This window comes from Juglans regia, chromosome 5 (genome assembly GCF_001411555.2).
Source record: "Juglans regia cultivar Chandler chromosome 5, Walnut 2.0, whole genome shotgun sequence".
Taxonomy (NCBI): Eukaryota; Viridiplantae; Streptophyta; class Magnoliopsida; order Fagales; family Juglandaceae; genus Juglans; species Juglans regia.
Window position 1 is genome coordinate 4765949 of NC_049905.1, and position 16966 is coordinate 4782914.

The 16966-nt window shown below is 35.9% G+C and overlaps 1 protein-coding gene and 1 pseudogene across 1 annotated transcript; one reads left to right on the forward strand and one right to left on the reverse strand.

Moving 5' to 3' along the window:
- The first annotated feature begins 2871 nt into the window (after positions 1-2871).
- LOC108996112 lies at positions 2872-5317 on the forward strand (annotated as a pseudogene).
- Positions 5318-11411: 6094 nt separating this feature from the next.
- LOC108996367 (transcription factor bHLH62-like) lies at positions 11412-14467 on the reverse strand. Its single transcript, XM_018972233.2, has 7 exons — positions 13241-14467; positions 12922-13152; positions 12772-12837; positions 12614-12682; positions 12444-12515; positions 12129-12350; positions 11412-12013 (listed from the first exon to the last, which is right to left on the reverse strand). Exons 1-7 carry the CDS (start codon positions 14135-14137, stop codon positions 11909-11911), a joined length of 1662 nt encoding a protein of 553 aa, XP_018827778.2. The 5' UTR covers positions 14138-14467; the 3' UTR covers positions 11412-11908.
- Between the last annotated feature and the right edge of the window lie 2499 nt (positions 14468-16966).

Genomic DNA, 16966 nt, shown 5'->3' on the forward strand with positions numbered 1-16966 from the left:
GTTTCACGTAAATCGGCATTGTTTTTATTCTTAACTGTGTGAAAAAAATTAAATGAAATGACGACGTCGTTTCTGGACTAGAGTTAAGAATCGTTTGATTCCCCCCACTTCCTTCCTTCTTCGCCGTTTCACAGTTCACTCTCCTCTCTCTCTCTCGTGACCTCGTCTCCTCTCACTCTCAGACTCTCTCCTCTCTCATCGTTGACGAATCCCCACACCCCATGGCAGTTGTGTCACAGCCAACGCCTCTCGACCCTCTCTCCTCTCTCAGATTTCCAGTTGGTCAGTTCTCCCGTCTCCGTCTCTCCCCCATGACTTGGGAGTCTCTGTTCTTATAAAGAAATCTTTGTTCTTATATTGGGGAAATATCTCAAGCTAGGTTAGTAGAAAAGTGTAGGAGTCATGTTCCATGCATAAGGATTTCGGTAGAGTGTTTTCCCATTTCTATGGACTCTGAAAGGTTCCAGTTCTTCCATGTTTATGTATCTATATATATGAATTCGATCCTTTGCTTTTCTTTGTGGACGGACCCCTATATACATATATAATTATATTTGATAGATACTAGCTAGCCAACTAGGCCTTGTGTTAAAATTGATGAGCACCGGTTTTATTGATTAAGACCATTCAATTGGAGCTGGAGGACCACCTTATGGCCTCAAATTTTATTATTCCTACACCTTTCAATCTTTTTGCAAACATCAGCTTACTCATTTGCACACCAAAATCAATTTTTCTTTAGAAATTGAAAATAAACAGTAAATGAGACTGAGATGAATGAAAAATGAATGCTAATTTATGATGGTACTAGTTCCTGAATTATACCCTATTATATAAACTATATGGGTTTGGATATTTTACTATTTTTGAATTTTAAGATAAATTTATTTTATAACGGAAGTTATGTAAAGGAAAGAAAAAACTTCATGAATTCTTGATTTTTGCATAAATTACATGAAGCATGCTTCTCCTACATACATTCATTATGATTGTGTGTGATAATTTTTGTGAAATAGTTTGATATAAATCGAGGAAAGATGAGTAAACTAAACCTAGATTAGAGTCTTAGACATGTGATGTTTGCCATGTTGCAAACTCGCTGCTGTTTAGTTATAATTTGTGTTATGCACTATATATAATATACATGTAACATTTATGTTTTGTTTTATAAATTAGATGGATTCTTCTTCGACTCCGATTAATGTTGATTCAAATGAATCAACCATTAACTTGGGAGATGATTTGAGGGAGACCCAAACATCAAAACCCCCTAGTCCCTAGTAGTAGTACCTGGCCATTACCTAAGAAATGGAAAGTGAATGATCCATCGATTGTTTGAGACCATTTTACAAAAGTAGAGGGTTGTCTTGTAGATGATCCGAATGCAAAATGTAATTATTGTGGCAAGACATACGCTTGCCACTATAAGAGTAATGGAACTTCAACAATGCAAAATCATTTTCCTTCATTTCTTAAAAATTCTCATAAACGTGGGCCTTTAGATAGGTACAAAAAATTATTGACAGGTGAAGCAAGATATGAGGAGGGGGTTGGAGAGAGTAATGGTAATATATTAAGGAGTCTTGTAACCCACAAATATAACGAAGAGACTGTGAGGTTGGCGATTGCAGAAATGATAATTATTGATGAGATGTCATTTAGAGTTGTTGAATGACAGGAATTTAGGAAAATGTGTTGATCTCTTGAATCTCGATTTAAAGTGTCATATCGTGTCATAGTTGCAAGAGATTGTATGAAATTGTATAGATTAGAAAATGGAAAATTTGTTTAAAGATGGTGGAATGAGGATTTCGTTGACGATTGACACATGGACATCGGTACAGAATTTGAATTATATATGTCTAACTACACACTTCATTGATAATGATTAAAAATTGAAGAAAAAAATCATTAATTTTTGTTTAATCCCTAATCATCGAGGGGATATTATTAAGAGATATGTTGAGTCATGCTTGCTTGATTGGGGCATTGATAGAATATTTACAGTGACTGTTGATAATGCAAGTTTAAACGATATTGCAATTTCATATTTGAAACAGTTTGTGGCTGGGAATCTGTTGGGGGTAAGTATATGCACATGAGATGTTGTGCTCATATATTGAATCAAATTGTGAATGAGGGTTTGAAGGAGTGCAATGACACTATCAATGGTTAGAAGTGCAGTTAGATATGTGCGTTCATCCCCCTAAAGATTAGACAAGTTTAAGAGATATACCAAAAAAAAAAAATGATTGTAAGAAAATGTTATGTTTTGATGTATGGACATGATGGAACCTAACCTATATAATATTGGAGGCGGCTAATAAGTTTGAGAAAGCTTTCAGGTAGATGGAGAGTGGGGGTTATAATTACATCTTTTACTTTGATGATGGCCTTGGGCCTGGGCACATGGGGCCTCCTAAAGTTAGGGAGTGGGAGACAGTGCGAGTGTTTGTTAAATTTTTTAGAATATTTTATGATGTCACTAATAGATTTTTTGGGTCTTTATATGTGACAGCCAACACCAGTTTTCTAGAGATTTGTGATCTCCAAAATGAGTTAATTATATTGAGCGAGAGTACTAATAGTTGCTTGAGAAGTATGGTCATAAACATGAGAATAAAATATGATAAGTATTGGTGGTCATTAGACAAGATGAACTTGTTCATGTTAATTGCAGTTGTGCTTGACCCACGAAGTAAGTTAGGGCTTTTTACTTTACACCTGAAGAAAGTTCATGTTGAGTTTCATGCGAAAGAGTTGGTGTCGAGTGTGAGACAGGTATTGGTAGATTTGTATACGGAGTATAATGTAGAATTCGGTTCCACCACAAGTACCCAAGAATATGAACCCCCTCAAATATCTAGAACCATGAATGATGGTGATGGAAAACATGAGACCAAATGGTTCTACGAGTGGTATAAAGCATCTTCCGCCATTGGATCTACTATTGCCAAAACAGAAGTGGATCGATATTTATCAGATGGATGTGAGGCACTCAGTACATCGTTTGACTTGTTGACTTGGTGGAAAATTAATAAACCTAACTATTCTATACTCGCGAGGATTGCAAGAGACTTATTGGCTATGCTTGTTTTCAATGTTGCATCTGAGTCAGCATTTAGTACAGGAGATTGTGTGCTTAATCCTTTTCAAAATTTGTTGGCTCCGAGAACCATTAAGGTATTTATTTGTACTCAAAATTAGTTAAGGCATCCGACAACAACTATTAATATTTAGGAGGCTAAGGATAATATGGAGAACTTTATAGTAGAATCGGATAATATTTTCTTTGTTTTCATTGTAATTTAATTTTAGTATTTTTATAATCCAAATTCACTAACATTTGATATTTATTATTATTATTAATATTTATTAATGTTTGTATATAGAGTTGTGCGTACAATCAAATGTGACAACTATTGAAGATTGAATGAAAAAAAGATAAGGGTGCTTCTCACAGTGAAGCCACAATGTAGTTATCACATTGGAGCTGGTCATATTGAGGACTGTTATTTAAGTATGATTTTCTTATTTGTTGGTTGTTGGTTTCAGATGCATTTGGAGAAAAGGGTAAGCCAGCTTCTGGTGGTGACGGTGCAGTACTGCCAAATGCTACACTACAGATAACTCTTGAGTTGGTATCGTGGAAGGCTGTAACTGAAGTTACAGATGACAATAAGGTTATTAAGAAGATCTTGAAGGAAGGAGAGGGATATGAGCAACCAAACGATGGAGCTATTGTCCAATGATAGTGAGAAATTTTAGAAATAAACGTTTTTTATATGTTGGAGTTTGTACAAGACCTGAAAAATTCCATCATTTTGTATCTGGCAGTGAAATTGATTGGTAAACTGCTAGATGGTACAATATTTTTAAAGAGAGGCCATGATGATGGAGTTGAGCTATTTGAATTCAAGACAGATGATGGTAAATATTGGAGTAAGCCTTTTGTTGATTAGTGATTTTGTTTGATTTCTCAATGTATTGATCTACTGGTGGATTGAACTTGTTCGGCAGAGCAAGTCATTGATGGGCTTGATAGAGCTGTGATGACAATGAAGAAAGGTGAGATTGTCGTATTGACTATTGCTCCAGAATATGCATTTGGCGACTCTAATTCCCAGCAGGAGTTGGCTGTGGTTCCTCCCAACTATGAGGTTGAGCTGGTATCTTTTGTTAAGGTTAGTTCATCGATTTGGCCTTGGTTGTAGATTTTGTAATGCATTTGCTTTTGGTTATAAATTTATCTGGTGGTTGAATTTAAGTATATTATAATGGATTCTTTCAGGAAAAGGAATCATGGGATATGAACACTGTGGAAAAAATTGAAGTTGCTGGTAATAAGAAGGGAGAAGGAAATGTATTGTTCAAGGCCGGTAAATACGCCAAGGCTTCCAAGAGATATGAAAAGGTAAAGAGATTGAGGAATCTGTCAGAAGACAACAACCAATTTTATTATCTTTACTGTTGTTGGGTGCTTTATGCCTCTGAATAGTACTGTCTATTGTTTGTGTAGGCTGTGAAGTACATTGAATACGATTCTTCCTATAGAGAGGAGGAGAAGAAGCAAGCCAAGGCAGTGAAGGTTGCCTGCAATCTGAACAATGCGGCTTGCAAGTTGAAGTTAAAAGAATACAGGGAGGCTGAAAAATTATGCACCAAGGTTAATAGTGGCTGGTCCAAAGTTTTATGGCTGTTTGCGTATTGTCTTCTAGGCCATATTCTTTTATGACTTAATTGTTTGTGAATTGCAGGTGTTAGAGCCTGAAAGTAAAAATGTTAAGGCTCTTTACAGAAGGGCTCAGGCATATATTCAGCTGGCAGACTTGGATCTGACTGAGTTTGATATTAAGAAAGCTCTTGAAATTGACCCTGACAATAGGTATGTGTCATCTCCAGATAGTTTATGTAGTCGATTTAGTTCTCCATTCCCCACAAAGCACAAAAACTTGTAATGTAGGTTACTTTTGTTATGTCTCACACAAACCAGACTGAAATCAACACAAGTCTATATATCTGGCTAATTTGTTGATTTTGTTGTGTCAAAATAGGGATGTGAAGATTGAGCACAAGACCTTGAAGGAGAAGATGAAGGAATATAATAAGAAAGAGGCCAAGTTTTATGGCAACATGTTTGCCAAGTTGAATAAAGTTGGAGTCTCATGAATCAAGAGTAAGCGAATTCTAACATTCTTTGGACTGGCTATGTTGAGTATTTTGGGACTGACTGCGTTGCTTAAACTTGGCTTGGTTCTGATATGCAGAAAAAGAAGCTTTGGAAGCTAAGCCTGTGAATATAGAGAGCAAGGCATAAGTGGGCTGCAACATAGACTTCTAACTTCCTGATGTGAAGATTAGAGTAATTGCCTAGTTTTCAGGGTTTGACTACTCTTTGTTTTCCTTTAATGTGGGACTTCTTGATATTGGCATTGAGAAGTTAAAAGACATTACAATCTTATTTACGAACCTAGTACTAATAGAAGAAATTTGTGACGAATCCGTGTTTTTACCAGCTGTGGTTCCACTGACGATTGGGTCATATCTATCTTGTGTCTATCTTCAGTGGTTAGTGTTTGGTTGATAAATTACCTCCTCTCATCTACCCATCTCTTTTTTGGACTAATTTCTTTAAGAGTTCTGGTCTGAATTTTAGGATCCAGAGGGAGCAAGAGATACGCATAGGGTAATGATAGCATCTAATGTTGCCCATGTCAATCTTTTGGGATGTTGTAAACATTGTAGAACTATGTATCTATGTTTTTCCCCATCTAGAGGCATAACCTCTGAAGGGATTCAGATCCATCTTTCTTGTCTATAATAGACATGTCAGGCCGGGGAATGCCTTGGTGCTTGAAAGAAAATAACCCCCAAGTCCATTATGATAGCTAGAGACAACCCTTGCAATGCTACAAAAGAAAAAACATCAACACACTGGTCATTCAGCTTCTTTATATCTGGCCCTCTCCCCTCTTGGAGGTAGAAAAACTGAAAACATAACTTAACCTTCACTCTGCTGCTCTCATATGACTAATTATGTTCTAGTGACATTCTTATAGCTGAATAGGAAGATTATCAACTCTCTACATCCCCTTGGGTCTTATTCGTATCAGCTTTGTGGTTACAAGCTAGTCTTCTGGGATATCATTTGGTAAATCGGGTTTCGCATACAAGTAGATGATGCAAAAACCTTCTCTTTTGTGGCGGTCTCCTTTGCTTCATATTCTCCATGCTTTAATTGGCCTGTTTGGATGGAGAACTCCATTCTCTTAATGTAATAATCTATCAATTCCTGCCTCGCTTGGCTTGGCTTGGGCGAGCAAGTTACCTGGTACCGTACGATCCGTACCTAACAAAGAGGCTGAATATGATAATTACTTCCTCTTCGCTATTTTTTGAAGATCATGTGACTTTGCCATCCTGAGACAACTTTAAGAAATGCAACTTTGAGACAACAATCATAAATTAACCCTTTATTTAAAAAGATAAAACATATGAAGAGAGTACTACAATTACAAAGAGATTTATAAAAGTAAATCTATAAATTAACGTGACTTATACGTTAGATCTACTTTATAATAAAAGTAGATCTTTAATGTAGCGTACTTTGTAGAATCTCTTTATGGTTAAAAGTAATTTTTCAAAACATATATTCCCAAAAAAGCAAGTATGATTTCCTATTGGTTGCATGGTTATACCTTATGAAAAATTTTAAACATACACTATTTAAAAACATGTTATTTTATTTTTTTTATCTTCATATGTTATGAAAAAAAAATGTGATTTTATCATTTTATTCTCATATTTTATATTTAAAAATAAAATCACATATTTTTAAGTATTGTGCAGGCCGATATAAGCCTTCTGTGTAGCACGTCTCATACTTTATTGGTTGCATGGTTATACTTTTAGTTATTGGATTTTTGTACCCGTAAAAGACATTTCTATGCTAAAAATGAGAGTTATTAATAAAATTTGAGGTATCATTATTTTTTATATGAAAAATAGAAATAAATGCACAAACCGACCTGATTTGGTAAGACCATTCAATATTTCTTGCACTTAAAAAAAAAAATTCTAATGATCTGCTCGATCCGCGGCATCCGCCCAAGGTAAGTAGAATCGGCCAGTCAAAATCCTGGGAAATGGTTTCCAACATCGCTCAAAACACAATGTCCTGTGTCTCCGCTCAAAGTGAGCTGATTCCCAATCGTAAACCTGGGAAATAGTTTCCAACATTACTCAAAACAGTGTCCTAAAAGTCAACTCACCTGCTCGTCTATGAATTCTAGACCGACAACTAAGAAATTAACTGACCCCTTGAAATCCTAGGGTAGACAACATGCTTCTCTCACTCTTGAGGCAGTACTAAACAAACTGAGCGCAAGAGCGAGTTCCTTCCCTATACAAACGGTTTCTTCCAGTTTTCTTGGAAATTTCTAGTTTGCTCAGCTCTTCAAGACCTGAATCTGAGGACGACCTATGAAGACTATTTCCATGAGTGGATCAGATCATTCCATTCTCAAAACATCTTCCCAACTTATTTGCAAACTCTCACTAGCTCACAAGAACTTCCAAACAGAAAACAATCCAGATATCGCATTAAAGTTGGTCACAGAAATGGTGTTAAGGTGATCAGGAACTACAAATGGGAATGACGGGTGCATGAATGGTGGTGCTGGAAGGATACTCTGATAGACATGATTCCAGGAACATATAGCAAACAACCCAAGCTGGAAGCTGAGCTTCTGGCAGGAACATGCATGGTCAGGGGAAGAAGGACGCAAAAGAGAGTGAATGTATAAAATGGCATCATGAGGACAAACATCCATAGAAGAAAGAAATTAAAGAAATATCAAGCTGGCAGCTTTATCGATGAACGTATTGTAACATGTTTTAATATTCATATCAACTTTGACCAAGTTAAGCAAGTAAAGCTAGAAAAAGACCTTGGGCCTATGTCTTTCACTTTTGAAATAGATAGTCATGTGCATGCTTGCTGTGAGATCAGCCCAATTGTAGTCTACTCGGCAATAACTTTTTTTAGGGGGAATTGTTTTAAACAACATACAAATTATAATCTTTCCGCATGTTAACATACCACGAGATACATTATAACTTTAAAAAATTAAAAAATTAATTATTTTTTTAATATAATTAACGGGGAGAACTTATAAATGAGACTTACTTTCAGAAAATTACATATGCATGACACAAAAGCTACGTAAGAAGTTAACATGCACCGTCCAAATTATACAACTTTTTTATGCACGTAATTAGTGGCAATATATTTTACGTAGTTTTTGGTAGACAATGCAGTACGTACGATGAACCAATCAAATGTTGTATCGTGCTAACAAAACTTTTTGTATTATCTCCCGACAGAAGCCACCAAGCTCGATCGATCGTAGTACGTATATTTAATTTTAACTAGGGATTAATGCATGCATTCAGTGTAACTCATGCGAAACAGCTAGCAAGGATCGAGAAGAACAAGACGTATTGTTTAGGATAAAGAAAAAAGGGGTTTCGATCGTCAAGTTTTCCTTTGTTCCATAATTATAAGATAAGTGCATGTCCTTTTCTTGTGAAGTTCATATTAATGCAGCAGCAGTACTGCATGCTTGTTTGACCACGGGATTAGTTTTTTATCCTTCATGACGATCGATGAGGGGAAAAAGTCGCTCTCGGAGTTTTGATCCAAGGACTCAGATCAAGTTCCTGATCTTGGTATGTGCGGGACCCAGAGAACGCGTCTCACATGTTGAAGCTCACCTCAGAAAAAACATCATTTTCTCTGTTTTTTTATTTATTTTTTGGGCAGTGAGCATTCTGTCTCTTTGATTGTCTACCTCATCAATAAATTTTTTATTTTCCACCAATATCTCAATGCGATATAGATCAGAGGAAAACAGACAGGAGTGATGGCGATCGATGCATTCAGCTAAACATATGGATGGATGGATGGATTTTGGCTTGTGATTTGAGAGGGAGCCTTTGAAATGCAGAAAAACAAAACACACGCTTACAGTTGGAGAGCATGAAAGAAATTAATAATGCATATGGTAGTTGAAACAAATGATGGGTTCTCTCAGCACAGCCTGTGTGTTCTTTTTTTCCTGATCCTCTACAAAAGGAAAGCACCAACCAAAGTTGAAACCAAACCCCCACCCCCCCAAAAAAACCAAAAAAAAAGGTTTAATTCCTCTGAGGAAAAATAAAGAAAACGACCCAAATGAAAAGCTGGGAGATAGACAAAGCTTCTTCCTGAGGCAAAAGAAACAGAACCTGATGCAAAAGGAGGGATAGAACAGTGACAGATTGGTTAATCAGATGCCTATATATCTCAATGATCATTATAGAATAAACAAAAAAACCACTCTCTGTCCCTTAAATCTGCCCAAACATCCTTTAATGGTAGGGTCTTATATTCTCATCGTTAGGTAGAAAAAAAATATATATATATATATATATATATATTTATATGATTCGCGGAGAGTCGAAGTTTTTATGTTCAATCAAGAACGTGGATTTCAGGACTTGATTGTGACAATTGACCTGAAAATTCCCTGCTCTAAGAAGCTTGCTAGAAACATCATGTCTAACACATAGGACCTAGGTTTAGATGATATTAACTGAGCTACACTTTCACTCGGTTTAGTTTTTTGAAAAGAAAGGGTGAACCAGATAGGAGTTTTTTTGAATAAGTTTACAATATTTCATATGTGTGACTCTTCTCAAGTTTCACCACCCGAATTCTTGGATTCAGGATCATTTTACAGTAAAGTTCAAAGAGAGAAAAAAAAGTGCAAATTAAGAGGACGAAACTGCTATTGCTCATTTTGCATTTAAAGAAAAAATCACTAGCTAGGTTACGAATGAATGAGTTGTACACCACTGCAGACATGTGTAAAACTAGACAAGTTTTGCTAGCAGATGATTAGGGTGTTGAGTAATAATTCTATATTGTCTGTGAACAACGTCTTAGATATATTTATAAGGAATGAATAATCATTTCTTGTAAAACCGGTTTTATGAAATGAGTTAGGCCCACGAGTTTCTTCATGGTATCAGAGTCTGCCACTGGACGAATGGGGGCTCACACTACTTACCCCGTGACAAAGGACCAAGAAAAATATTGGCCTCCATGTGAGTGAGGGTGTTGAGAAATAATCTCACATTGTATGTGAACAAAATCTTAAATATGTTTATAAAGAATAAAGAATCTCCTCTTATAAAATCAGTTTTATGATATGAGTTAAGTTCATAAATTTCTTTCGAAATTCAAATTTTAAAGATGAGGGTTGGAAAAATAATGCCAGCCAAGCCTAATTGACTTGTGCTTATGAAGAAGGCTATATTAATTTTTCCAACCACTCCCCAGTTTTTTCCTGCAAAATCTCGAGGAATATCAATCCAGCTTAGGCCTCCAGGGCATGAATAAAACAGCCAAAGAATATTAAATTAGGGGGTAATATATTACAAAATACCAATCCCTAGAGAGCTAGCATCATGATTGGACATTTCTAAACTTTTTCTGAGACAAAACTGTCAGATGAGCATCCATTAATACTACTATCTTTAAAATTTCTCTTATCATTCATTACTTCTGGAGATATTATAGTTTTTGTTTTGGGTGTACTAGCTATGTATTTATTATTGAATAAATTGGTATGTAAATATTTTACACACAGCTCCACATTCAAAGCATCTTTCTGGTAATTAATATATTAATACACTAATTTGCAGACCAATAATGGAACCTCAGTATAATAATGGTTAAGGCTGCAGTGCATAAATCTTTTGCTGAACCCCAGAAACTGGATTTTCAACTAACAGCCTCTTATAAAAATATTAGCCAAATTTTTTAAGGGTATCTTTACAAACCTGAATTCCACTACCTACCCTTTTTCTATATTCACAGTATATTTTAAGAGTAGGTGAGGTAATAAAAGTTATTTGATTCAATGGCCTAGTCAGAATCTCACCACTGCCAACCTGGGATTCTTTTTGATGCTCTTTAATATTCTAAACTCATTTAACTTTTGTTAAAGGAGTGGTTCTACCTTCTAACCTTTTCCTGGATTTATTTTTTAATTTTTTTTTTTTTTTTTGTAATTCTGGACTGTGAGAAGGGAACAGAAGCTTCTGCCTTTGGTTAAGTATGAAAATTACAGGAGCCCAAAATCAGGCAGAAATTATGGTTGACCCCATCTGAAGATAACCAAATGTCCTAATCATTCAAATTAGACTTTTCTGAGTGCAAAGTCCCACTTACACAGCTGGTTACAACCAAATCAGAATCAAATCTACCAGATTTATATGATTTAACTGTTAACACTGTGCAATTGACATGACCCAGATGCAATTTATGAAAACAATCGTCAAATTTCTTGTCCAAGTGGTATAATACTTCTGATACAAACGACAAGATGCCAAACAGGATTGAAAATGAAAGCTGGTAGAAAACCTTTCCTCTAATTAGCACTGCAATTAATATCTTACATATGGTGCTGTGTGACTTTTGCACCAAAAGACAGAATTGGTTATGGGATTTTACACTGGATACTTCTAAAGAAAAAAAACTTATCCAGGAAAATAAGACAACAAAATCACATTGACATGAAAATCAAAAAGAAAACAGAGAAAAAAAAAAGTTCACTTCATTTGACCTAAAGATGAATGGTTTAGTAGTAGTTCATGTAATGGTCTGAAATAAATATCTTTGTATATACAGCAGCCTCTATCAATCTCGGGGCCTTGAATTGATGATTGGTGCAATCAGACCTCAGCTTATACATATGATGCTTGATCTGAGCTTGGATGATATCAGTACTTATCTTGGATCACAACTTTGCTGTTATTAAAGTCATTTCCAAGCAAAACTTGATTTCCCCATTATTTTTTCCTAACCATGGAAGCTTTGTGGCTGCATTGCTGTTTCCTGGCTAGGATTTTGACCAAAACCCATCTGTACAATGGTTTGCAGGTCATCTTCACCAAACATTGGAAACTGGAAATGATCAAACAAAGGGAGAGTTACATAGAGTAATAAGTTTTTGCAGGCTAGAGGAAAGAGTCGAAAATGACTTCGTTCTTTACCCTGAATACTGTGGAAAATTACTTACTTGAGAAACGCTCTCTCTATATCCATTGAGTGGAGGTAATTGCACGCTGAGACTTTGGCATAGTGCAGTATCTAAGGGGTCCACTGAGCATTGGGTCGCTGTCCCATTAGATATGTTGCTATGCAGTGCTGGATCTTGCTGGGCCTGGTGAGCATAAAAAGCAGATGCTCTGGAATCTAATCGGAATATTGCGTGTGGCAAAGGGTTGCTTGATTGAAATATCTAAAAACCAAAAGATGAAGAGAGATTCCAGTTCAGGAAAATCGGAATGCAGAGAGAAAGGAAAGCTCTTGCGTAAAAAAGAATAAAACTTACATCTTTAGATATCAGAGTATCCATGTTCAAATCCAGCCTGGTATTGACAGAAGACAATTTCATGGAGAGGAACTGCATCAACAAATACAGAGTACAAAACCCAATTAGCAAGAAAACTTCAATTATCAAACACCTTTCACGAACTGTTGATTGACCAAATTTTAACTAACCTCGACTTGACGTTGCAACGATTGGACGTAGTTTATAATTTCGTCAAGCATAAGTGCTTTTCCTGTTACCTAAAATGGGGGAATCATAGCCAATATTAATAAAGGAAAAATTCAAGTAATCAATCCTCTGTATTCAAAGTTGGGGATTTTCTCAAAACCTTATTGCAACCAGGTACAAGATCTTGCAGAAACTTCATCCTTTCGCTAATCTTCTCTCTTCGGACCTGTCGAAAACAGAGCAATGTAAATGGGAAGCTTGGCATGACATAATATGAAGATCTGGAGAGAATTTGATTCATAATTCTTACCCTTTCGGCGAGACTATGGCTGTCAGTAGCCTGACCCCTTCTTGCTCTGACATGAATGTAGTCCTTGGGAGGCTCAGGAGGCTTTGTATTAGTTTTGCTCTGTTTCTCATCCCCTGAACTGCTACTACTGCCTTTGGCTTCCTCCTCTGCTTTAACAGGGCCATTTTCCTTTCCATTAGTCTCATTCGGCTTGCATCGCTTCGCATTCGAATTACCATTAGCTTCAGCCACCTGAAATCAAAGCAATCCCAGATTTATTAGATACTCGACCAAATTGAAATCGGAAAACTGGATGAGATTTGACTTCTCTAGTCCATACCTTTGTACTATTGGCAAATGGTGATGATTTCGGCTCCTTTGCTTTCCCCTTGGAAGCCGTTTTTCTTTTCCTGGGATTCAAATCATTGGAGCCTTTCAATCCCGTCTCCACGTCTGGAATTTGTTCAGAGATTGTGGATTCCTCTTGAGAACTTGCCAGTTCAGTTCGATCCTGCATTGGAGAACTGTAGTTTTCCTGGCCACGCATTTGAGATCCAACTGCTTTCAGAGAAGGACTGCTTGAAACTCGGGAGAGGCTCTCAGTTTCCACTAATAGATTCGATCTATAAAGTGCTTCAGCGTTGTTTTGCCCGAATTGGCTCGTCCGATCATTGAAACTCCGGCTGCCAAAGCGGGAGAACTTGGCCGCCCTCTCTGCAAACCCAGGATCAGCAGAGAATTCTGCCACACTGGAACTCAAAGGCATTGATTTTCCCAAACTGGGTAAGTTTTCTTTTATCAGGTGATCCATCCTAGGCACGTTTGGCTTAGGAGGAGAATTCAGAGGTGTACTATAACAAGAAGTGTTGGCACTGTTATTTCCACCAATGTAAGAAGCCAATAATGGCCGAGAATGCGGCGAGATGTCACCGGAGTTGCCAATGTTTCCCAGCTTTCCAATCAACTCCCTGATCACAAAGCTGTCATGGGACAAGTTGGTATTCGACGCTGCAGGGGAGGACACAATTGAACTCAGGGCTGAATCAAAGTGGATGCCATGATCCGTGGACTTTTCCCAGCTGGGATTCCGAAGGCAATCTGGGGATTGGTCGGACATGCAATTCAGCTCGGTCCCTCGAGTTTCCATGGCCGATGATGAAAGAGAATGCCAAATGGATGACAATGAAGCTGAGGATTCAAAATGCATTCCTGCATTTTGAAAGAACTCGTTCTCCATGGAGAAACAAACAAACAAACAAATAAATAAAAGAGGCTAAAATCCAACAAAGTTGAGGGCTTAAAACTGATGGTTCAGCAGTTAAAGGTCTAAACTTGTTGAAAGGCTTGGGGGGGTCCTGCTTTATTTTGGTGTTAATATAAAGCAAGGTTTTGTGGCAAACACAAGAGAGGTTGGAGAATGATTGAATGTGGGCTCAAAATGATTACATTTAGCATTTGAGCTAATTAGGAAGAGTTGGGTGAGAGAGAAGGAGGATAAGTTTGGTCAAGAAAAGCTAAGCAAAAGCTCAGAGAGAGAGAGAGAGAGAGAGGTGGGGGGAAGGGGATGGGTAGTGTGGGGATGAAGATAAATAGCCAAGAAAGAACAGAAAAAACAAAACAACAACCAGAAAAAAAATAATAACCATGAAAGAAAAGTCTGTATTTGACCTTTTTTTTTTTTTTAAGTTCTGTTTTGATATTTCTTTCATAATGGTAAATTCTTATTTCTTTCTCTCCCTCCGCAAAAGGTGGAAGGACTAAAAGCCAGGTGTTGCTGGGCCTTGGACGTCACAACAGTAAGTACCTAATGTCCTGCCCAACTCCTCTGCACAGATAGATGATCAGTACGTCGACCATGATTCATGAAACTCTTCAAAGATTGGTCTGAGAATCGTTTCTCTGTTCTTTATCTAAGCAAATAGATTAGCAGAGCCATCCATAGAAAAGAGAGCATGGAATGTTAAAGTCAATGGAGCTTGAAAGCATTGGTGCAACATGTAGCAGAAAAAAAATACCAGACGAAATCCTGTACAGAAGAATTATGCATAACAATGGGGATGTGAATTGGCGAGCATTACAAAAAGCATGAATTGGGGGTTGAGAGTCAATTCTTGAGGTCCACAATATCTAAGCCAAAGAAATGAAGATAAAAGGAAAAAGTCCATAACAAGTGGCCATGAACATTGAATTGGTCCAGACTAAGCTACAATTCTACCGATTGCTATAGGAGAGGTGCAGAACAGAAGTGCTCCTTCTAGGATCGCCTCACTCATTAAAAAGAAAATCAAAATATAAATATATATATATATATATATATATATTAAAATAATTTTAGATACCTTCTTAAGATAGATAAGCTTCGGCACTCTCTTTTTTTAAAAGAAGTATGTAATGATGAAATTTATAGATCTAACTCATCTCATAAAATCGACTCTATAAGAAATGATTGCTCATTCTTTATAAATATGTCTAAGATCTTGTTTACATACAATGTGGGATTATTCCTCAACATCTTCCATCACGTGCAGACTAGTATTTTTCCTGATTCTTGTCATGGGATAAGTAGTGTTGGCCCCCATTCGTCCTGTGGCAGGTTCTGATATTATGAAAAAATTCATAAGCTTAATTCATCACATAAAACAGGTTCTACAATAGATGATTGTTCATTCCTTATAAGCATGTACAAGACTTTGTCTATAGGTAATGTAAAATTATTCCTCAACACACAAAATTTACATATTCTAAAATTACAAATATAATTTATCAATTTTTATGGTAATTGTTCCGATAAACTTATATATCAAGGACACGCGACCAAAAACAAGCTTGAAAATAAGATATTTTCGGAAGTAAATGAATGTGTCGACTTCACATAAGAAGCCGACTGGTTTTCATGTGATGAGCAGAGCTTAGTTTCTTAGAACTACAAGCAAAGAACACCAGTCCCCTGCCTGTGGCCTTGGATATTATTGATGGTACTTGTTTCCCAATCTAAAGGCAAGGAAGAACAAGTTTTCTCAAGTTTTTAATACCCCCATCAGATTTGGCTGCAGCGTGCACAATTTGGCAACTTCATGAGGTGATTGTGGTAGCCTACAATCTTTGGTTTTGTGCCATGACCAAGGCAATATTGATGACCATAGATGCATTGGGCGGTGCATTTACATGTTCATGACGTGGGCTTGAGAAGATTAAGTCAAACAAAAATTTTATTTGCCTGGTGTAGAAAGAAGAGTAGTTTTTAAATTAGCGCGTTTGTTTTTGAAAATGAGATAAAGATGAGATGTGTTGAGTTTAAAATTTAAAAATTAAATAAAATATTGTTAGAATATATATTTTTAATATTATTTTTATTTTAAAATTAAAAAAAATTAAATTATTTATTTTATTTTATATAAAAATTTAAAAAAATTGTAATCGAAGAACTATAATGTATGTTTGAGTAATGAGATGAAATTAAAATTTTTCATAATTTTTTTCTCAAACATCACTCAAACACAACATATTTATCAATTCAAATATTCAATTTCTTAATCTAATCATTACGTAATCATCATAACTTTTACAAATTTATAAACAAAATATAAAAATCAATAGAACTTTTTCAAAATTAAAAAAAAAAAGAAGATTATATTCAAATAATTTTTTAACTTTATAATAATTTTATTCAATTATCTCTCTCATTTCTCAAAATCGATAAAACATTTCAAGTTTTAATACAGATAATTTTATGTGATTCAAGTTTTGTTTTTTTCTAAAATCATATATAAAGCCTAATATTTACTAAATAAGTATTCAATAAGTGATCCATCCTTTCTAGGTCTATCGCCTTTTTAAAAAAAAAAAAAAAAAATCTTTCATGCACTGTATTGACTGAGATTAATACATAGTCGATTAAAAAAAAATATGTAACTAAATCCGTTTATGGGTTGAAATTAAAAATATTTGGTCTATTTTATAATTGATAATGTGAGTCAATAATTTATTTTCCCAAGGAAGTCCATTTTGGTCTTCTGTGAGAGTTTTTTCTTTTAATTTCTCAATTTAATAATTTAGAACATTTAAA